Source organism: Schistocerca gregaria, chromosome 4 (assembly GCF_023897955.1).
Source record: "Schistocerca gregaria isolate iqSchGreg1 chromosome 4, iqSchGreg1.2, whole genome shotgun sequence".
Taxonomy (NCBI): domain Eukaryota; kingdom Metazoa; phylum Arthropoda; class Insecta; order Orthoptera; family Acrididae; genus Schistocerca; species Schistocerca gregaria.
Genome location: NC_064923.1, coordinates 248,669,905 through 248,693,628, shown reverse-complemented (window position 1 = coordinate 248,693,628; position 23,724 = coordinate 248,669,905). Strand labels below are relative to the sequence as shown.

The following is a 23,724-nucleotide window of genomic DNA, read 5'->3' as shown; positions in this document are numbered from 1 at the left end:
GACTTTAAAGAATTTTCTGGTGAAATGCAGCCACATTTTCTGGTATGTGGACACATTTCAGAATGTTTTTGACTTGTTCAAAACAGATCCTGCCTGATGCCATTTTTGGATGAAGTGTTGCACGGTATTCTTTGCTGTCACGTAACTTTTCACAGTGAACACCTGCTGCTCCACTGTGAGTACCATCGTCTCCTTTGCACTGCTCCACTACTCACACTGACACAGCCCACACTACACTCTGAACTGGTGTGGATCACGTGGCGAGTGTACACATGGTGTAGAACACAAGATGTGGTTATATGCGTACATTCGTGTCCAGTCATGTTCACTTGCCCGGGCCCCTTTCACTTGCCCCACACTGTATGTATGATGTGTGTGACTGTTTGTAAATGACACTATTGTATGTAGGGAAGTTGCAACATCATAAAACTGTAGCAAATTGCAGAAACACCAGCAGAGCATCAGCAAAAGAAAGAAAAAAAATAGCTGGGCTATAGGACTTTTCAAAATCTGCTATGTTTGCTGATGTCACAATTATACTGATAAAAGATGCAAACACATCCATACCAGACACAGCCAAATGAATAATGGAATAGGCTCACAATGGTTTCATCCTTGATCTTACAAAATCTCATATTACACAATTCCAAATAAATAAAAGTGACTTACAGATACCAGAAGTACAGATTAATAGTCATACACTGGATGAGACACCATGAGCGAATCTTATGGATAATAAACTAAAGTAGCTCTGCATACAGATATGCCATCCAGAAAGTTCAATTTTGCATTCCCAGAAATCTCTCTCAATGCATTTATCTGCAGATAGGATTGCTTTCACACTCTGCATACTTTCACTTGGTTTTGCCCTATGGCATAATCTTCTGAAGCATTGTAACTAATGTTATTCTACAGAAGTGCGCAATTAAAAAGAAAATGGAAAGTTGCTAAACAAACACATAGCAGAAACCTAGTGATTCTTACATTTACATGTCAATACATATGCTCCGTTAATGTATCTGTGGTCAATAACAAGTACTGTCATGGTCAATAACAAGTACTGTCATCATAACTTTACTCAGCAATTCACAATACTACAATGTAGAAATGACATGTTGAAACACGTGAAGCTGCCACATAATTTATTTTTAATTGTATGGCTGGTTTCAGGCGGAGACCATTTCCCAGTACAAATTTTTGTTAACTGCCGGTGTCACATATATCATAAAACAAATGTCAAAATATAACAGCTGTATATAATATTTCGTTATGCAAGTGGTCACTGACCAAAAGTGGTCATACACTCAGAAATAAAATGTACAATGGCTTCACTTGGTTTTTTTGGGTCGTCAGTCTCCTGACTGGCTTGATGTGGCTTGCCTCAACTTCCTCTTCTGCATCAACTTCTTCATCTCAGAGTAGCAATTGCAACCTACATCCTCAATTATTTGCTGGATGTGTTCCAATCTCTGTCTTCCTCTGCATTTTTTGTCCTCTCCAGCTCCCTCTAGTACCATGGTAGTCATTCCCTCATGTCTTAACAGATGTCCTATCATCCTATCCCTTCTCTTTGTCAGTATTTTCCACATATTCCTTTGCTCTCCAAATATGCCCAGAATCTCCTCATTTCTTACTGTATGAGTCCACCCAATTTTCAATATTAATCTACAACACCACATCTCAAATGCTTCAAATCTCTTCTGTTATGGTCTTTTCACAGTCCCTGTTTCACTACTATACAATGCTGTGCTCCAAACGTACATTCTTAGAAATTTCTTCCTGAAATTAGGGCCTATGTTTGATACATGTAGATTCATCTTGTCCAGGAATGCCCTTTTTGCCAGTGCTAGTCTGCTTTTGATGTCCTCCTTGCTGTGTACATCATTGGTTATTTTGCTGCCTAGGTAGTAGAATTCTTAACTTCATCTACTTCGTGACCATCAAACCTGATGTTAAGTTTCTCGCTACTCTCATTTCTGCAACTTCTCATTACTTCAGCCTTTCTTCGATTTACTCTCAGTGCATATTCTGCACTCATTTGACTGTTCATTCCATTCATTGTAATTCTTCTTCACTTTCATTCAGGATAGCAATGTCATCAGCAAATCATATCTTCAACATCCTTTCACCTTACATTTCAATTCCACTTCTGAACCTTTCTTTTAATTCTGTCATTGCCTCTTCAGTGCACAGATTAAACAGTGGGATGAAAGACTACATCCCTGTTTTACACCGTTTTTAATCTGAGGACTTTGTTCTTGGTTGTCCACTCTTATTATTCCCTCTTCGCTCTTGTACATATCGTATGTTACCTGTCTCTTCCTGTAGCTTACCTCTATTTTTCTCACAACTTTGAACACTTTGCACCATTTTACATTGTCAAATGCTTTTTCCAGTCAACAAATTCTATGAATGTATCTTGATTTTTCTTTTTTTCTTTAGTCTTGCTTCCATTATCAACCGGAGAGTCAGAATTGCCTCTCCAGTGCCTTTACCTTTCCTAATGCTAAACTGATTGTCATATAACACATCCTCAATTTTCTTTTCCATTCTTCTGTAGATCAGTCTTGTCAGCAACTTGGATGCATGACCCGTTAAGCTGATTGTGGAATAATTCTCGCATCTGTCAGCTCTTGCAGTCTTCCGAACTGTGTGGATAATATTTATCTGAAAGTCAGATGGTATGTTGTTAGACTCATACATTCAGTACACCAGCTTGAACAGTCATTTTGTTGCCCCTTCCCCCAATAACTTTAGAAATTCTGATGTAATGTTGTCTATCCCTTCTGCCTTATTTGATCTCAGGTCCTCCAAAGCTCTCTTAAATTCTGATTTTAACATTTGATCTCTTATCTCTTCTAAAATGATTCCTGCTCTCTCCTCTGCATTTAACAGTGAAATTCCCATTGCACTCTCAATGTTACCACCCCTGCTTTTAATTTCACTGAATGTTGTTCCAACTTTCCTATATACTGAGTCAGTCCTTCTGACAATCATTTCGTTTTTGATTTCTTCACATTTTTCATGCAATCATTTCATCTTAGCTTCCCTGCACTTCATATTTGGTTCAAATGGCTCTGAGCACTATGGGACTTAATATCTGAGGTCATCTGTTCCCTAGAACTTAGAACTACTTAAACCTAACTAACCTAAGGACAACACACACATCCATGCCCGAGGCAGGATTCAAACCTTCGACCGTAGCCCTCGCGCAGTTCCAGACTGAAGCGCCTAGAACCGCTTGGCCACACCGGCCGGCGCACTTCATATTTACTTCATGCCTCAGCGACTTTGTATTTCTGTATTCCTCAACCTTCTTTCATTGATCAACTGAAGTATTTCTTCTGTTACCTGTGGTTTCTTCGCAGCTGCCGTCTTTGTACCCATGTTTTTCTTTACAACTTCTGTGATTGGCTTTTATAGAAATTTCCATTCTTCTTCAACTGTATTGTACACTGAGCTATTCCTTATTACTGTATCTATAGCCTTAAAGAACTTCAAGTGTATCTTATCATTCCTTACTATTTCTGTAACCCACCTCTTTGCGTATTGGTTCTACTCTTCATCACTATTACATGTGATCTGAATCTATATATGCTCCTGGGTACACCTTACAATACAGTACCTGATTTTGAAATCTCTGTCTGACCATGATATAATCTAACTGAATTCTTTCTGTATCAGCTGGCCTTTTCCAAGTATACCCCCTCCACTTGTGATTCTTGAATCAGCTATTGCTACCTGAAATTTATTAAAGAACTCAACTAGACTTTCTCCTCTGTCATTTCTTGTCCCAAGCTGATATTCTCCTGTAATCTTTCCTTCTATTCCTTCCCCTACAACTGCATTCCAGTCCCCATTACTATTAGATTTTTATCTCCCTTTATGTATTGCATTATCCTATCAATATCCTCATATACTTTCTCTACCCCTTCATATTCAACTTGTGACATCAGCATGTATGCCTGAACTATTTTTGTCAGTGTTGGTTTCCTGATGATTCTGAAAACAACAATCCTATCACTGTACTGTTCACAGTAACACACTCTCTCCACTACAATCCAATTTATAATGAGTCCTACTCCCATTATACCATTTTCTGCTGCTGTTGATATTACCTTATACTCATCTGACCAGAAATCTTTCTCTTCTTTCCATTTCACTTCACTGACCCCTACTATATTTAGATTGAGTCTTGGCATTTCACTTTTCAGATTCTCCAGCTTCCCAACCACACAGTCTTTTTCTCATGGTCACCTCCCCCTTGACAGTCCCTTCCCAGAGATCTGAATGGAGGACTATTCCAGAATGTTTTGCCAATGGAGAGATCATCATGACCCTTTTCAATTACAAGCCACATGTCCTGTGGATTATGTGTCTTTAATGCAGTGGTATCCATTGCTATCTGCATCCTCACGCCATTGATCATTGCTGATTTTTCCACCTTTAGGGACAGTTTCCCACCCCAATAACAAGAGTGTGCACTGAACCTCTGTCTGCTCCTCTGCCCTCTTTGACATGTCTGTTGGCAGAATCAGGGTGGCTTCTTATGCCAGAAGTCTTCGGCCGCCAATGCTGATTATTAATCAAAATTTAAGTGATGGCAGATTTTGAATCCAGGACTGAGGACATTTTGTTAATTAATCAATATGTCATTTCTTTGATTCATCAAAGCTATGGAAAACAACTAACAAAAGCTACTTTTCATTACTAGAAGCAGAAATAATTTCCTAGGGTTCAGAATGAGTTTTATATTCTGGTGCCAGCTTGCCAATGAACACCAGGAAAAAAGTCAGAAATCTCCAAATGTTTAAAGATAAAGTAAAAGAATACCTCCTCAGCCACCATTCTACAATTTAGTAGCAAACTTTGACTTAGAAATGCACGCCCTACCTAATTTCAGTATTTGTATTAGATAAATCCTAATTTTCCAGAATACATTGAGCAGTCAGAACATTATGACCACCTACCTAATAGCTGGTATGTCCACCTATGGCATGGATAACAGGGGTATAGAAGCATTGAGACTTCGGTAGGTCGATGGAGGGAGTGGTCACCACATCCGTACACACAAGTCATCTAATTCCCATAAACTCTGGGAATGGAGGCGATGAGCTCTGGCACATCCTAGATGTGTTCGATCGAATTCAGATTTGATGAGATGGAGGCCAGCACATCAATGGAAACTTGCCTCTGTGTTCCTCGAACCACTACATCACACTGCTGGCCTTGTGACGTGGCTCATTATCTTGGTGAAAAATATGCTGCTGCCAGGAAACAATTGCCATGAAGGGGTATATGTGGTCTGCAACCAGTGTATGATACTCCTTGGCAATTATGGTGCCTTGCATGAGCTCCACTGGACCCACGGATGCCCATGTGAAAGTACCATAGAGCATAAGGTAGCTGACACCAGCTTGTCTCCATCCCACAGTACAGATGTCAAGGTGCTGTTCCCCTGGACAAGAATGGATTCACACCCTTCCATCATCACAATGAAAAGGGTATCAGGATTCATCAGAACATGCAATGGTCTGCCACTGTGCCAACATTAAGTGCAGATAGTCATGTGCCCATTTCAGTCATAGTTGCTGATGAAACATTGGATCATGTATGAGTCGTTGACTGCGGAGCCCCATCATTAGGGGTTTTCACTGCACTGTGTGCTCAGACACACTTGTACTCTGCCCAGCATTAAAGTCTGTTGTTAGTTCTGAAAGAGTTTGCCACCTGGCCTGTTTTACCAGTCTGCCTAGCCTACGTCATTGTAATGAGGGGTGACCATGCAACCCCCTGACATCTGGACGTGGTTTCACCTTGGTTTTGCCAGGTGTTGAAGACATCCATCACAGCACTCCTTGAACACCTGACAAGTCATGCAGTTTCTGAAATGTTGGTTCTAAGCCTCTGGGTCATCACAATCTGCCCTCGATCAAACTTGGACAGAATGCACGTCTTCTCCATTGCACACACAGACAGCACACTCACTGATAACTAGATGCACCATGTGTGTGTCTGACTACCCGTTATTCCTTGCTAGGTGATGCTGCTATTGCCTGGACAGGTTTATATTGATAGGTCAGTGATCATAATGTTCTGGCTGATCAGTGTATAAACCATGGTATGTGTAAAGTTGCATAAATCCTTTATTTAAAGTATTATATGAACTCAGAAGCTGAGTAGAGTAAGAAGAGTAACTCTGTTTTCCAAGGTAATTGTTTTTCAACATATACCTATATAGCAGCCTGAAAGTACTTACAATAATTATCAGTTTGGGTAGATTAGAGCTAGTCATAATTTGTTGTTATAACATTTTATAGAAGTAGCAAGCAGTGGTTGTGTCTGACTATTAATGTTTAACTTGGCTTGTTCCACATCCCTGTAGGATCCTCCATCAATATGGGATTTACAAAACATGGTCTGTGGATAATGTAAGGCTGAGTAACTGATTGACTGAATGAATGAACTGCAATTTGAATAGTAACTGATAATATGTAGAATAAAAAGTTATCAATTATGTTAAAAAGTTTTACTAACCTGAACACTAAAATTCCAACAAGGTTGACAATAAGTCCAGCTACTGACACAGCAAGCAATCGTTGTGTGTTAATAGCTGGAGGATCCACAAGTCTACTCACACCTTTAGAAAATACAAGAACTGAAATTACCAACAAAAATAGCCCATTTACGAAACCTGACAGGTCCTCCACACGACTGTAACTGAAAACAGAAAATTCGTCACAGTCACATATACTCATTTCACATTGTTTTTTTTTTTTTAGCACATATATAAGATATTAATAAGCAAAAGCCTCATACACAGCATACCAAACATTTGATTTTTCATTTGTTAATCACACTCACTTCAGTACTCTTCTCTTATGTGTTCATTTAAAATATTATTTAAGTATTCCTTTTGTGGTATAGACATTAAGATTAAAGGAGACTACTCACAAAAAATCAGAAGCATTGAGTTGTCGATAGGCATACACAAAAGGAAGGCTACTTGCTGGTTTTAAGATTTACCCATTGATGAGCTAGAGTAGAAAAAACAAAAACACACCAAAACACACTCTCTCTCTCTCTCTATGCCTACCTTGTAGGGGCGAGAGAGATAGAGATAGAGAGAGAGAGAGAGAGAGAGAGAGAGAGAGAGAGAGAGAGTGTTTTCTACTCTAGCTTGTCAAAGGATAACTCCAAAAGCTAGCATGTTCTCTTTCTTTAGTGTATGCCTATCAACAACTCATTACTTCTGCTTTCTTGTGAATGATCTCCTTCAATCCTAAAGTATTTACATTCTACAAGAACTTTCCTACAATATTTTGTAGTATACTTTTATATTACATGCAGGTTTCAGTAATCTTTCAAACCTGTACATGATTGTAGAACCTGCCATCCGCCCAGTTAGTTCCTTTTCCCTTTTTACTCAATCACACTAACACTTCATAGCTTCCATTCCATCATCAGTGTTTTGTAATTACAGTCATTACCCAGTTTACGTAATACATCCTTTTAATTCATATTCTTAGAAATCCCATGTATGTCTCCTAATAACTTTATACGTATAAATAATGTGACAAACAACAAGACTGTAATGATGAAATACACATGACTGTTACAATGGCTAATGAAACTTGTGTAGTCAATTTATTGCTCCATAAATCAACAGATGGTATACATTTTGGAATGAATGAAAGTTTTGACCAATGCATTTATTGATTTGCACTGCTAAGCACAAGGACCTTGTTGTGTTATTCACGAGATATTCAAGAGATACCTGTCAGTACATGGCTGTGATTACCATATTCCAAACCTCTACATTTGGATTTTTGTTCCACAATAGCTGAAAAATGAGGAGCTTGGTGCTATAATGTAATGTTACAGTTAACTCTTAGGAGCTTTCAGGCATGACTTTGCAGGTGAAATCACAAATGATGAATGAAGCTCTGTGCCGGAACTGAAAGGTTTTCCAAAATGACCAGTTACATCCCCACAGTGCACAAAGGAGGAAGGAAGGAAGGAAGGAAGGAAGGAAGGGAAAAGAGAGAGAGAGAGAGAGAGAGAGAGAGAGAGAGAGAGAGAGAGAGAGAGAGAGACTGAGACTCTGAACCTCGTAGTCACTTCTGGTACCAAACTGTCATTCACTTTCTGAACATGCTGTAGAACAGCCGTGGTATGCTCTTATTTAACATATCAGAATATAATTAAGTAAAAGATTGTCTTCTCTAAAAGATTATAAAACAAAGATGTAAAGCATGCTTTGGAGTTCACTGCTTTATTTAAATCAATTGAAGTTAACAAGAAACCTATGTCTCCTGAAAGGCCACAGTGGTGATTTGTTTCAATCTTGGTATGGCATTACCGTTTACTGCAGCTCCTTGCATAATGAAAATTCTCTGCACAGATACCAGAAGGTAACATCTCTTCTGAATAATGTTGATGAACCACCACAATATAATATTCCTGGCATTCAGGAATTGGTATTAGTTCCATATCAACAATCCCATTGCAGAGGCAATTAGAAATATGAAAACGGAAGCAATGCATATTCCAATATTCCATCAACATCAAGGTTATTAGAGATGGAGCCGAAAATAGGGCTGTCAAATGTGATCCTGTGACTAGTCCCATTTACTCACTGCAAGCTGCAGCCATTTTTGTAAGGAATGATACTATTTCAGGTTCATACAATGTGGAAAAAAAAACCTTGCTTACCATGAAATGGGAGGTTCACATGTCTATAAAATTTAGATTTTCTGTAACTTGTTCCAAAACTGTATTAACTGAAAACTGAATTTAGTCAATGAGAAAGGACACACATATATTCATTAGTAAAAAATATAAAACCGGAGATATACCTGTAAACCCCTAGATCCTTCTGTGATATGTAACTGACAGTCAGCAAGAAATCACCATACATTTAGAAATATATAACTGGTGCAAATAATATTTGACTGATTAAATTCAGCACATTACACTGAATGGCAACCATTCAATTTAAGAAGCTATTTTAAACAAGTAGAAGGAACTGTTGGGCCTTCCATATTCAAGTTTCACATTCTGAAGATATACTACAATGTTTAAAAAAAGAAATTCCATGACATTTTGTGGTCCATTTCAAGTCTAATGCAAGTTGGTTATTAACAACAAATCCATTAAACAGGTTAGCCAATTTACTTTCCTTCACTGCACAGACTCACCTTTTGAAGAATTTGATAATGGAAAGAAAACTGAAAAATTTATCAGATCATGTGGCATTGTAAGCTCAATGCTGAGAAACAAAAGTATGGAAGAAAGCAATTCTGAGGTTCTATAAGGCTATGGCAAACATCCGCAGGTTTATACAAGGCTGAAGGACAAGTCCTTAGTAGCAAAAATATAAAATATTATTATGTCCTGCACTGTTTACATAACACAGACAATGTAGAGCCCTCCCCTAAAGAAAACAAGGCAGGTGAGGCTATATTGCAGTTAGAAATGATATAAACAGCACAATTCTTTATTACTGCATAATGAATTAAAATGTCAAATCATAGTTGATAATAACAAAAATTACAATAAAATATTCTGACACAATATGGGCAGTGTCATCTGGGGTAGTTGGAAACATTTGTTACTGTTTCTAACAGAATCTGTGAACCTGCTCATTATACAAAAATCCTTCTGAAGATTACGAATACAATACAGATTTGGAGGAGTTATTTACAACACTCACAATCTCCCGAGTTGTAGTTTTGCTTCATATAAATGGCATGAAAATGTTCTGCAAACATAACCTAGAAGTTGCAGGGTTCTGTGAAATTAACTTGCACCTTGACTTTCTATCAGTAATAAAAGACAGCATTTCTCAGTTCACCACTGAACTGGTTACCTTTGGAGTTAGTCTGAATGGTGCATCAATAGCATGGAAAATTATGTCCATACTGTGATACCCTCATATTCAAATCACTTAAAGTCTTGGTGTTCAAATGCAGGCAGTTGACTGTACAGCACCTAGGCAGTATTTCCGAGTATCCATCTCAGTAATTTGAATTAAGTGCTGCTTTCTCAGACATGTGAAATCAAATCAGGAAGTGGTCACTGAAGTGCATATGCTTTAACCAATCCCCACTGAGCTTATCTGCAAGCACAAGAGATCATACTGACAGATCAATGAGTTAGTGCAGCACTGAGGCAGTGTTGAAGAGCATCCTCATGCTAAGAATATATCACTCTTGCACAGACTGTAGTAGTATCCAAAAACAAAAACTGCATTGGTATCACAAAGAACAAGGAAGGCTAATAGTAGTTATGGAATTAGATTTGTGAGTGCGTACAATTCAGTGAGATAAGACATACAGAGATTGTACCTGCTGTTGAATTTGCAGTATAAATAACAAGGAGGATAATAATATTAGTTAGTAAGAGAAGATATTAGGAAACGTGTGTATCTGACAAAGATTGTCATTCTAATGAATTAGGAGACAGAACAGCTGACCAGTACGTACCTTCAGGATGTGAAATGTATAGTACTGGTGATACACATATAATAATAAAAGGGGCACACTGTCTAGATTTCACAACTAATAGTTACTTTGATGGGGAGGAGACAGAAATGTGTTGGGAAATGTTAAAAAGAAAGGACAGGCCAATACTCATTTTTTCCAGAATTCTTAACTGCACTATTCAGTCCTCTTCCCTCTAATACATCTTAGTTTATCATTTGCCAATATCAGTTCTGGAGAGATGCTGGCACAATGTTTACCAAGACACCATATCTGACCTACTCTCTTTGACACCTCTCACTGCATCTTCGTCTACCCTCTCCCTCAATATCAGCGGTCTCCTCTCATTCTGGTGTCTGGAAGTGTATCACTTTTACATGTGTCTGTTGGCAGTACACCACATTTCAATTCCTAAATCTAAGTACTGGCCAGCAACTCTGTCTCTCATAATTTATTACTTTCTTTACTGAAATTTCCTTTTATGTAAAGAACTAAAATTTCTCAAATTAAATCACTCAGATTGATTACCTAATTTTCCATTTTTGACTGACATTAAAAAACAATTAAATCTGTTAAATGCATGACTTCAGTACAAAGAGAAATTGATTACTCTGCTTCATGGCCACATCTTTTTAGTGTAAGTTAAATTTGTTTCAAATACAAATGAAGTTTTACAAGAAAGTGTCTGAAAAGTTACACACTAACTTTAAAGAATACAAACAATGAAAAAATTGGGAAATCTAAGCAGTACATTGACAAAGAAACTTACATATAATTCAATCACATGGATACCTCATCCATTTCTTTGTCAGAAATTAAGAAGGTTATTTATTCTCTCACACATAAAAACTCATATGGATTTCTTGCTGTTGCCACCATAGTACTAAAGACTTGTACTGATATAACAAGTGATGTCTTTTCTGAAATATGTAATATGAGGCATTTTTTTTAAGTACCACGTTAAAAAAATAGAAATGAAATGAGAAGACTTTTCTTGGTAATTTTATTTTTATGTGCAGGCCTGTTCTTGAGTTTACTTTTCTTCATAACTCTTGCTAATATTAAGGCACTTTTCATTTCGTACAACACCTCTGAATAGCATCCTCATAGAAATATGCTGCCTGAGCAAAACTTTCAATAATTTAAATGTTCTGTAACAATTGCACACAGCAAATGTTTTGACATCTATGAGCACTGGGGTGGTAAGGAAGCAGATGAGTGCTTTTAAAGATGACCATACAAATCTGCATTATGGGGAACGAAGTAGGTGACCTTCAGTCATTACACACAATTTGGTGGGGAAAGTTGACGAAGAAGTGAGAGAGAACACAGATGCTTTCAATTTCACCATTATGTGATGAGTTCCCTCAAGTATCAAGAAGTGTGCTTTACGGAATGGTTACAGGATGTTAAATTATCGAAAGTTATGCCCAGACAGAATATTTCTACGAGGATGATATTCAAAGCTGGTTCTGCAATATGATAAATACCTTAACACTGGTGGTTCAAGTACAGGCTTTCATGTAAAAATAAAATTGCTAAGAAAAGTTTATTTGTTTTATTTTTATTTCTAAACAGTGCTTAGTTAAAAAATAAGCCTCGTACATCATTGACACAGAGAATTTTTCCTGGAAAATAGAACACCACTGTGAAATCCCTGTATAAAAAAAGAGACAAGATAGACGTCAATAGCTACTAACCCATTTCACCACTGAAACACTTTTCCAAATTTTTGATAACGTGATGTACTCTAGAATAATATACTGCCTGAATAACAATGAAATCCTTAATAATTTACAGTATGGATTTTAAAAAAAGTGGTCAACTGACAATGCCATTTTATACATTCACTCACCAAATTTTACAAGCATTAAAAAACAAAACAGGGCAGTCAGTATTTTAAATGAATTGCCAAAGGAATTTGACTATGTGAATGACAATATTTGTCTATAAAAAATGTTTTATGGAATTGATAATGTAGCCAGCCAATGGATAATGTCATACCTAACCAAAAGAACACAAAAAGCTGTACTGAATAACTCAAGCAATGTATGCACAGGAAATTGCTCTGACTGTATATACATCACCTATACTGTTCTGCAAGGTTCAATCCTAGGAGCACTATTGTTTCTTATATATGTAAACAATTTTCCATGTAATATACAACAAGCAGAATTAGTTATTTTTGCAGAGACACTCATATTGTAATTAATCCAAACAAACATATTGCAACAGAAGAAATGCAACATAACATTCTTAAAAGTATTACTGAGTGGTTTTCTGCAAATTGTTTCACTCTTAATTTAATCCTTGAGAGGGTGCAGTATTTTTCATAACACGAGTTGGCACGCAGCACACTTTGTACACTTGTAAAGAATAGCTGTCTTTATGTTACCAAGGTAAACATATATGAGTAAAATCACAGTTTAATCTCAGTTTAATTAAACAATGATGAAATAAACATTATATGAGCTAAAGCACCATTTAATTAAAGAATAATGTAATAAAATTTCGTTATTGCCACAGACAGGTGTTGCCTCACAGTAATGACCCGCAGCCCAGCTGTATCAGATCCCACCCAACTGCTTATTTGATTAATAATTATCTTGTAGAAAACAGCCTCATTGTGGGACTGTGCAGCTAGCTCATAATCAGGGTCACTTTCTTGCATGGAACACAAAGTTTTTCTCAGCTAGCTCACTGTTTATTTTATATCAGTACTGCTCACATGGATGTATGATAACACAGCTTATCACTGTGTTTGCTAAAGTAATAATGAAGGAATAGGTATGGGCTTGCAATTGTGAAACAACAATGGAACAATGCAAAACAATTTTATTTGTGGGTGACACACTTTTACACAACGGTGCACTGGCTCGAGAGTTAAAAAAGATAAAACATACTCATTCTGCACATCTAGAGGTACTACATCAATGATAAGTGTAATACATGGAGAGGAAATAGTAACTTGGACAGAAATGTCAACATTTTTAGGTATCTATATTAAAAACAAAGATTCCAAGACTTACCAAGGAGGAAAGCGCCAGTAGAAAGGCACAATAAAATAACACACAAACACACACACAAAATTACTAGTTTTCGCAACCGGCGGTTGCTTTGTCAGAAAAGAGGGAAGGAACTTTCCTGCCGAAGCAACCGCCGGTTGCGAAAGCTCGTAATTTTGTTTGTGTGTTATTTTATTGTGCCTGTCTACCGGCACTTTCCCGCTTGTAAGTCTTGGAATCTTTGTTTTTAATATATTTTTCCCATGTGGGTGTTTATTTTTAGGTATCTATATTGATGAGAATTGAAAATAGAAAAAACATATTTTTGAACTCTTAAAACAACTCAGTTTAGCTACATTTTCACGTTGAATCATTGAAAATATGAGGACAAGGAAAATCACTAAGCAATTTACTTTGCATAGGTTGGTTGGTAGGTTGTTCGGGGAAGGAGACCAGATAGCGTGGTCATCGGTCTCGTCGGATTACGGAAGGATGGGGAAGGAAGTCGGCCGTGCCCTTTCAGAGGAACCATCCTGGCATTTGCCTGGAGTGATTTAGGGAAATCACGGAAAACCTAAATCAGGATGGCCGAACGCGGGATTGAACCGTCGTCCTCCCAAATGCGAGTCCAGTGTCTAACCACTGCGCCACCTCGCTCAGTGTACTTTGCATATTTTCAAGTAATAATGTCATGCAGGACTTCTAAACCCAACAGAAACACAAATTGTATACTTCAGGACCAAACAAACTGTTGAATATATAACACAGCTAAGTTATGAAGGCAGAGAACTGATAACTGCAGAATCTATTAAATTTCTGGGAATGACCATAAACAAAAACTTGTCATGGACTGATTATGTGGATTGCTTACTGAAGCAGTTAAATAGTTCTGTTTACGCAGTGAGGGTTCTAAATGAAGTAACTGAGTTAGCTGTTAGGAAAATTGTGTATCATACATAAAATCAGAGCAATGACTGGAACAAACAATAGACAATAATGCAAACCTTTATTTCCAAGCCTTGACTTACTGACAATCCCTTCCATGCTTATATAAAAAACACTTCTCTTTGAGTTAAAAAGGCCCACATCTTTTTGAGGGAAGTTCATTTACACATGCTTATGAAACAAGGCACAAACAAGATTACATGTTACCTTGCCACAGACTAACATAATTTGAAAATACTCCATATTACATGGCTGTGAAGCTTAGCCTAAAATGTGTTCAAGTTTGAAGGACTGCAAGCTGGAACCCAAAGGTGCAAACATTGAAAAATATTTAAAAAAGCAAATGCTACTACAGTGTATATGATTTTATAAATGGAGAAAACAAGTAGGAGATATTACATTTGTTTTGTTTTCCTGTCTTTTCTACATTATGTTCTATGTGTATGCTTATGTTCCCTTTTAATGGAGGTATATGTTCGTTTTATATGTGTCCATACTTATAAACTATACAACAAACTATGTATCTAAATATCTAGATGTATACATATATACTACTTTCATGAAAGTATATCCATATTTATAAACTAGAGAAACAAAGATGAAAAATACTTAAAAAGAATAATTTTAAACCACTGTGGAAATTTTAAGAAACTGGAAGAAATCTAACATATATTTTTATGTCGTAATGTGCTTCTGGGAGCATCCATGCGCTTTATTTTAATGTATCTCATTCTAAGGTATACTTAGGTAGGCATAAAATTATTCATTGATGAGTCACCAATGTTTCAATAAAATGATTGTATATAACATGTCATGTGACAATAAAGATTCTATTCTATAATAATATTCTGGGGCAGCTCTTCTTTAAGAAAGCATAATAATCTTCCAGTTTTCTGTTTAAGACGTTAGGCATTTTGACTATAGCTGCTGCTGCTGATGATGATGATTATAGGTCAGTGTCATGGGTGACAGCAAAGTCTTTAGTGCTCATACTGAAATTTTATGAGATGAGTGTGGATAGTTCTCCACCTAAATTTGCTTCTGCCCACTGTCACAATATAAATGCATGTGGTTAAAATGTGGCATATGGTGATTTGCACACCACAGACCTTACAGACTGAGAGTCCTCTCACCAGCTGTTTCATCCCACTGGAGCAACTGGCAGGAGGAATGCCAGGGCCAAATAGTTGGTTTTATCAAGCACAGCTTATTGTCTGTCACTGCAAGCCACTCCTCCTTGCACAATTGCACGGATCTCCAACACACCAGTGAACAGCCTGCAGGGGACTACTATGTCATGAAATTCCATGTTTCCTAGAGGCCTCCTTGGTGGCTTGATCTGCCTGTTCATTTTCCCAAATTCACACATGCCCTGGTACCCAGCAGGATGATATCTGCTTCCCACACTATTGAAGCAAATACAATACATATTAGCTGGACCATTTTCTCTGCTGGGTACATGTGTTACAGTGACTGGAGGGCACTAACAGAATTGGAACAGATGAGAAAATGTTTGCCCTGAATATGCCTCATCCATTCAAGTGTCTTCAGGATAGCATCGAATTCTGCAATAAATAAAGTATGTTCATGGAGAAGACAAATACTGAAGACATAGTCTAGAGAACACTACTGAACAGTTGAGGGAGCCCCTTGTTTGGAATAATCACTGTAAACAACTTCAAAACTGTGATGTCTATCTAAAATGTTAAAAAAACAGAGATTGAAATGTAAAATCTGGAGAGCAATCTTTCTTAAAATCCATCAAGTCTAAAATAATTCTTGACTACTGTAGTAGCCAAACTTCACAAAAAACTTTTAAATCAGTCTCACTGATATCTAAAAGGCAATCCTTGTTGCAGATCCCATAGGGCTTCATTGCTCATTTTTCATTATGAAAAAGCCTTTCCCCTGATAGTCAAGCAGCAGTATGGTATACAAATGTGTTTGGTGTGGATATTGCTTCAGAGGCCTGTCACATTGTAAGGAGTTGTCTCCTGATGTGAAGTGACAACTATGAGGGTTGGAACTTTAATAGTGGCAACTATTTATTTACAGTTCATAGAAAATAGTTTCAAAGTTTTACTGACATTCAAAGTAGTCACCGACATTGTGTATAACCCGTTGCCAGCAATTTGGAAGTCGTAGGATACTGTTAGCAGTGTCGATTGCGTTGACAGTTTGAGTGGCATGGTTTATTGCCTGAAGAATTTGTAGCAGTTTTGAAGCAAATGCTGTGAAATGTTTCCTTCAGTTTAGAAATTGAGTTGAACTTACAAGGGCTTAAGTCAGGGGAGTGCAGTAGGTGGTATAGCACTTAGCAGCCCCATTAGCCAAACAAATCAGTAACAGCTTGCACTGTATGTTCTTGAGCATTATCCTGGAAAATGATGGTAAGGTCCGGCAGAAAGTGTCATCACTTCCGTCTCTAAAATAGTCGTAGGTGTCTTCCAACAATGAACAGCATAGAAACAGAAGAGATGACACTTTCTGCAGGACCTGACCATCATTTTACAGGACAATGCTCAAGCACGTACAGTGCAAGCTGTTACTGATTTGTTTGACTGATGGGGCTGCTAAATGCTATACCACCTACTGCACTCCCCTGACTTAAGCCCTCATGAGATCAACTCAATTTCTAAACTGAATGAAAAACTTCATGTCATTTGCTTCAAAACTGCTACAAATTCATCGGGCAATAGACCACGCCACTCGTACTATCAATACAACTGGCACTGCTAAGAGTATCCTACAACTTCCACATCGCTGGCAATGGGTTATATCGAATGCTGGTGACTACTTTGAAGGACAGTAAAGCTTTGAAAGCATATCTATTTTGTACAAGCTGTAAATAAATAGTTGCTACTATTAAAGTTCCAACCCTCGTAACTAGCCTCAGCATAGTCTTGGTATGGGGCTGGTTCTAAAGGCTCTAGTAGTCAGATAAATTCCTTCAAGGGCTCCACATCAAACATTTTTAAATAAGAGGGTTGTGCAGATTCCTACACAGTGCACACATAATCAAACTGAGATAAGTTTAGTCCGATCCCCATGAATTGTGGCTCATACATTTTAAAATAATGGATGCTTTGAGGGACCATCTTTTCAGGTCCCTAAGGTGTGGTACCAATGTAAGCTTAGTGGCAAATGTGACAACCCCTCTTATCTGCCCATTCCTCCAACCATTGAACAGTCAGTTGCAACTGGTGAGTTGTCCATGCAAGGCTTGAAGAGGAACAAAAGACAGACACATCATCAACCAACAAAGAACGTTGGGCAGGAGGTTTAAATATTGACATTGTATTATTAATAGTTACTGTAAAGACAGTCACACTTTAAATGCTATCTTGAGGGACACTGTTCTCTTGCTCAAAGCCATCAGGGAGGTTGTCAATGACTTGATATCTAAAATATTATGGCCAGAGGAAAGACCATATATAAAAATGAGAAGACATCCTAAAAATCTCCATTCATCAAGCTACATAGCATATTGTGTCTCAAAGACATATCACAGGCCTTCTTGATACAAAAAAGAATTACTCACTTGGTGATGCCAACACAGGGAAGCTTGTTGTATAGCTGCTTACAGGAGGACCAGGTTACCAGTAAACCTATACTGAAAATGACTAGGGAGCTGTCTGGATTCTAAGATCCACACAAGGTGGTGGTAGACCATTGGCTCCAAGGTCTTCCCCATACAGTTAGTGAGGGCAACACTACAACAGCAACTCAGGCATGAATGGCTTTTTCCAGGCTTCAAGAGTAGAATTAAAATTGCCTCTCACCAATGAGTAAGGAAAAGTGCCCTAATATCCAAATGAGGTTAAAAATGGCAAGGAGGATTCCTTGGTTTCACCCAGTGAGGTGCCATAACATACTATAATGGACCCTATCATGACCAGGTGATGTACCATGATCATGAGCTGTGGATACTGCAGAATCCAGCTCCTAATAGAAAAGGGGCAGTTGTGTTCTTTATCAGTCGTGGAACAGAAGTCCTAGCTGCCCCTCTCAGCAGCCACTTTGTAGTGTTAGAAAGCTGAATCTTGACTGACAGGACAATAACTGTGGAAAAATAGTGTGTCATAGTCTGGGAAATGTCTCATGGGTTGGTGAGGAGACTACTATTCCCCATTACAGCAGCCACTACGCATCTCCCCCGCTCCCATAAATCCTCCTGATCATCTCCCATATGACTCTACTTTAAGTAGAGTGGGTTACAGTGGTCAGGAAATGTTGTCACAGAATCTTCTTGAGCTCTCTAACAATGAGCCAATATTTTGCCCTCACTACTGCAAGGTTCTCTACAGTTCGCCTGCATCTGAACATTTGCAGAGCTGCCTGACTCGTCCTAATTGCTGAGTGGCATTTGTTACTTCACCAACGGACAGGTTAGCCTGAGGATTGTTGAATGGATACCTCTGGAGTGTGTTGGATCGGTTTGGTAATATGATCCAGCCAAAGCTGGATGCTGTCTTGGTGTTCAAACTTGGGAAGTTGGCTGTAATGTATCCAGCCTGCCCCATTGTGCACCTATTCTAGCAGCTCCCTTTTGGGCAGTATTCTGTCTGGCACACAAATTTCAATTGGGAAGTTATCAATTAAATACAACATATTGACTGCTTCTCAGCAAACTGTGCATGTCAGGTCCCAAGATCAAACTGAAAGACTGATAGCAGTTAATGACCCTGTTGCAGTGCTGAAGTGCATGCTCCACCCTACATTCAATAAACATGCCCATCAGGACATCAGATGGCTCCTAATTGCTTTACCCCTGGGTCAAGTGGTTGCAGAGCCCAAAAGCATAGAGTATATGCTAAATTCGTCACAATGGATGGAGGGAAGGGGGAGCTGAGTGATGAGGTCACAGAGGGCCTCTTTGTCTAGCGCCTCGTAGCAACGATACAGCGACTGCTTGAAAGCTGGTTGTGAGGGAGAGAAGCGAGGAGTTGTAGGTGTTGTTTACAGAAACTGTCATTAATCCCTCAGCTCTCTCTCCAGTAAGATATTCCTTTTTGTGAAGAATGTAGCCATGTAGCTCAGGGCCTCAGAAAAATTAAAATGTGTCTTCTGAAGACAGATAAACATTAGTCTATCCTGAGCTAATAGTCATAGATCTTCCTCATGTATCTTGAACATATTCAAGTTCCACTCAAGTATAGAAGCCATCTCAATGGTGATTTTTTTTCTGTCTTTCCCCGTGTTGTTCCTCCATGGTGGGGACATTGCAGAGGAGGGAGATTACTTGAGGGACTTGCTTGTTCTCTCAGGCAGATGATAACATCCTTACATGGATAACATGTTCATCTTCTGACCATCAGAGAGGACCAAATGACAGCTTTGGACTTGATCATTTTCGCCTGTTACTTTTTGTTCCCAGCCTTGTAATGGTTTGCTAACAGGAATATGTCTTTGGTTCTCTTCTCCTATCTGCTATGAGGGTCCATTATTCTTCCAACATTAGGCTTTGTTGCCACCATTATTTTCCACAAAGGAAAGCGTGGGTATTGAACTTGCTATGCAGATTAGCAGTTACATTTAAAATTGCAGGTAGATATGCTGTGCTCAGCTGTTAATGTCTGGGTGTCAATACAAGTTTTCTGTATATACTGCTTCAGTGCCATGGCAAATGACTTCATGAATGTGGGTGGCTGTGAGAGCTTAAACATCTTCTTCCTTTCAATGTGAGATGCACTTTGTCTGTTTAATCTCCTGGATTTTCCTCTCTCTGCAATACAGGACAATCTATATTTCACAACTGATGGGTTCGGTAGCAACCGACAAATGTGGGTGAGGGAGTAAATTGAATACCTGGTTCATTGGCAGTGGAACTACACCTTCCACACATAGCCTGACCACTGCAACCCATGTGGTGTGACAGAAGTGTTGACACTTAAAGTACTGTGTTGGATTAGGTATATAGTGCCTAAGTTTAAGATGGGGACAGCCTGCCACAATATATTCAGGTAAAGTGAGTGTCAGGACAATAGATGCTGACTTCTCGAGCTCATAAGCAACAATTTTCATGACATTCTGAACTTTTGTAACTGTACTGCTTTTCCATTCCCACTGGAGTTCTTTGGTATATATGTACACTCCAAATAGTTTGTTATTTAATGCAGTCTGTCATGAAATTAAACAATGTGTGGTTGTTATGCGAAGAAAAGTATTTCAGTGTTTTAAGTTCTGAAGGTAATTGAACAGAAAAAAGATATCATGAATATTTAAAGGAAGATTAAATGCTATAGGAAAGTTCTTGTAGAATATAAAGGAGGCCACTCACCAAAAAACAGGTGTTGAGTCATTGATAGGCACACACAAGAGAACGAAAACTTGCTAGCTTTTGGTGAGCTGGGTGGTAGTGGGGTAGAGACTGATGGTGTGGGTAGAGTGAGAGGGAGGCAGGAGGTAAGGAGGAAGACTGAGGGTGGGTAGCTAGTGGCTCACAGGGAGGCCAGTTTACTGGCTAGGAATGAGGGAGGGAGGTGTGGCAGAAGTGGCACATACTGAAGGCTACGTGGAGACGTGAAATGGAAGGGGGTGACACGATGGGGAAAGTGGAAAGTATTGGGTGGAGGGTTCAGGGACAGTGGGTTACCTGAGATTGAGGCCAGCACATTTACAGGAGTGGAGGATGAGTTGTAAGGATAACTCCCACCTGCACAGTTCAGAGAAGCTATTGGTGGGGTGAAGGCTCCAGATGACTCAGGCTGTGAAGTAACCATTGAAGTTGATCATGTTGTGTTCAGCTGCATGTTGTGCCACCGGGTGGTGAACTTTGTTCTTGACAACAGTTTGGTGACAACCAATCATACTGATGTGCAGCTGATTGATAGTCATACCAAAATAAATGGCTGTGCAGTGTTTGCAGCAGAGTCAGTACATGATGTGGCTGTTTTTATGAGTGGCCCAGCCTCTGATGGAGTAGGATATACCTGTGACACGACTGAAGTAGGAGTTGCTGGGTGGCTGGATGGAGCTGGTCTTGCACCTCAGTCTGTCACAGGGAACATATCCCTATGGCAAGGGGTTGGGAGATGGACTAGGATGCTGTGTAGGTTTGGTGGGCAATGGGACACCACTTTAGGACAAGTGGGAAGGATCTTGAGAGGGATGCCCTCATTTCAGGGTAGGATGAGTGGTAAATCAAGGCCTTGGTGGAGGATATCAGTTGTTCCGGTCCAGGTTGATGTTGGGTGACTGGAAGGGGGGGGGGGGGGGGGGGGGATGATGCTCCTTTGTAGCTGATTATTGGGAGTGCAAGAGGATTGGGGATATGTGAGGATATGGCATTGGAAATTGTTTGTGGACTAGGTTTGGGGGTACTGCCCATCTGTGATGGCCTTGAGGCCTTCAGCAAACTGGGCAAGGGAGTTCTAATCACTATAGATATGTGATCCACAGATGGCTAGGCTGTATGGGAGGGATTTTTTTGGTGTGGCAAGGATGGCAACTGTTGAAATGTAGGTATTGTTGGTGATTAGTGGGTTTAATGTAGACAGAGGTGTGGATGGAGCCATCAGTGATGTGGAGTTCAACGTTCAGGAAGGTGGCACGTTGTGTAGAGGGGGACCAGGTGAAGCAGATATTAGAAAAGCTGTTGAAGTTTTGAAGGAATGTGGACAGAGTGTCTTGGCCCTGAGACCAGATCATGAAGACACTATCATTGAACTTGAAACTGAGAATGGGTTTGCCATTTTGGGAGGCTACGAAGCTGTCCTCTAGGCGGCCCATTAACAGGTTGGAGTAGGAGGGTGTCATGTGGCTGCCCATGGCTGTACTGTGGATTTGTTTGTATACCTTCTCTTCAGAGGAGAAGTAGTTATGAGTTAAAATAAAGAAAGTAAGGTGTATGTGGAGTGATGCAGTTGGTTTGGAGTCTGAAGGATGTTGGGGTGAGGAAGGAGATGGACTCAGGTTAGGGGGTTCTGGGAAGAGCCTATGGATTTCAGAGTGGACTGGAGTTTATGTTGGACTTCTGGGATTCGATCACACTTGCAGAGCTTGTAGGTGGAGTAGTCAGAGTTGGCAAAGGTCTTCTGTCAGATAGCCACTGTGACTAATCACAATTGTAGTGAAGCCTACCAACCAGCTGTCCACCAGGATGAATGGCTACTGCCAAACTGTTGCCAAGAACAAAGTTGACCACCCAGTGGCGCAAAAAGTAGCTGAACAGAACATGCTCAATTTCAATAGCTGCTTCACAACCCAGATCATCTGGATCCTTCCCTCCACCACTGGCCTCTGAAATATGCAGATAGGAGTTGTCCTTACAACACATCCTCCATTCTTGTAATTGTCCTGGTCTCAAACCCAGGTAATGTACTGTCTCCACATCCTCCACCTACACTTCCTCTTCTTATGTCCTGTCACCTCGTTCCAATTCACATCCCCAAGAAGCTTGCAGCGTGTGCTGCTTCCTACTGATCGCTACAACTGTACCTGCCATCCTTCCCTCCCACATTCCTAGCTGGCAAGCTGGCATCCCTCTGAGCTGCTAGCCACCCAACCCCAGTCCTACTCCTTTCTTTACCTCCTGCCTCCTTCTTCCTCAAATCCCATTCCCCCTCCTTGAATCTGCCCACTGTCACAATATAGCACTGGCATTGTCAATATAGCTGGCACATGTATGTGTGTGTGTGTGTGTGTGTGTGTGTGTGTGTGTGTGTGTGTGTGTGATTTGTTTGTTAAAGGATAGCACGGAATCTAGCAACTTCTCCTTGAGTTGTGGGTGCCTATCAACACTCAACATTTCTGGTTTTCAGTAAAGGAAGAACACCTCTTTCAGAAAGAAAAGTGATTGGAATAATGGCGTCTATATAAAAGACAAAGCTAATGAACTCTTTGGTCTGGCTATACTCTGACGAAGTAAATTTCACAGCAGAGTATTTGATATTTTATGAAAAAGATGCTATAAGTGATCTTCTCTTGAAAAGTATAATGCTTATTATGATTAAAAGGGCTCAGAGTGAAAACAGTTTCCATAATAACAACAACTTCAATGTATTTGAGGTTTACTAGTCTGAATTCAGGGAGTAACACTAGTACCAGTGTAGCTGTATTGATTCACTCTGCTTCACAATATAGCAACAAAAAAACAAACATTGTTTGGAGGCTGTTATCTTACATCTTGTTCAAATTACAAAAACTGTCTGGATAGTAACAAGAAATATTCCCAACAACAATTTGCATAAATGAGCGATCATACTTATGTGCAGCTATCCAATTAAAACAAACAAGGAAGAAGAAATATGGTACACCAGCTTCTGGTCACATAAAAAGAGGTGTATAAT

The 23,724-nt window shown here is 39.2% G+C and overlaps 1 protein-coding gene across 1 annotated transcript in view; it reads right to left on the bottom strand.

The window, feature by feature from the left end:
* LOC126365970 (zinc transporter 5-like) overlaps positions 1 to 23,724 on the bottom strand; it is a 233,939-nt gene that overhangs the window by 24,259 nt on the left and 185,956 nt on the right. Inside the window, exon 10 of the mRNA XM_050008767.1 lies at positions 6,538 to 6,720. Within this exon, the coding sequence (XP_049864724.1) occupies positions 6,538 to 6,720 (183 nt within the window). The remainder of the gene's footprint in view (positions 1 to 6,537; positions 6,721 to 23,724) is intronic.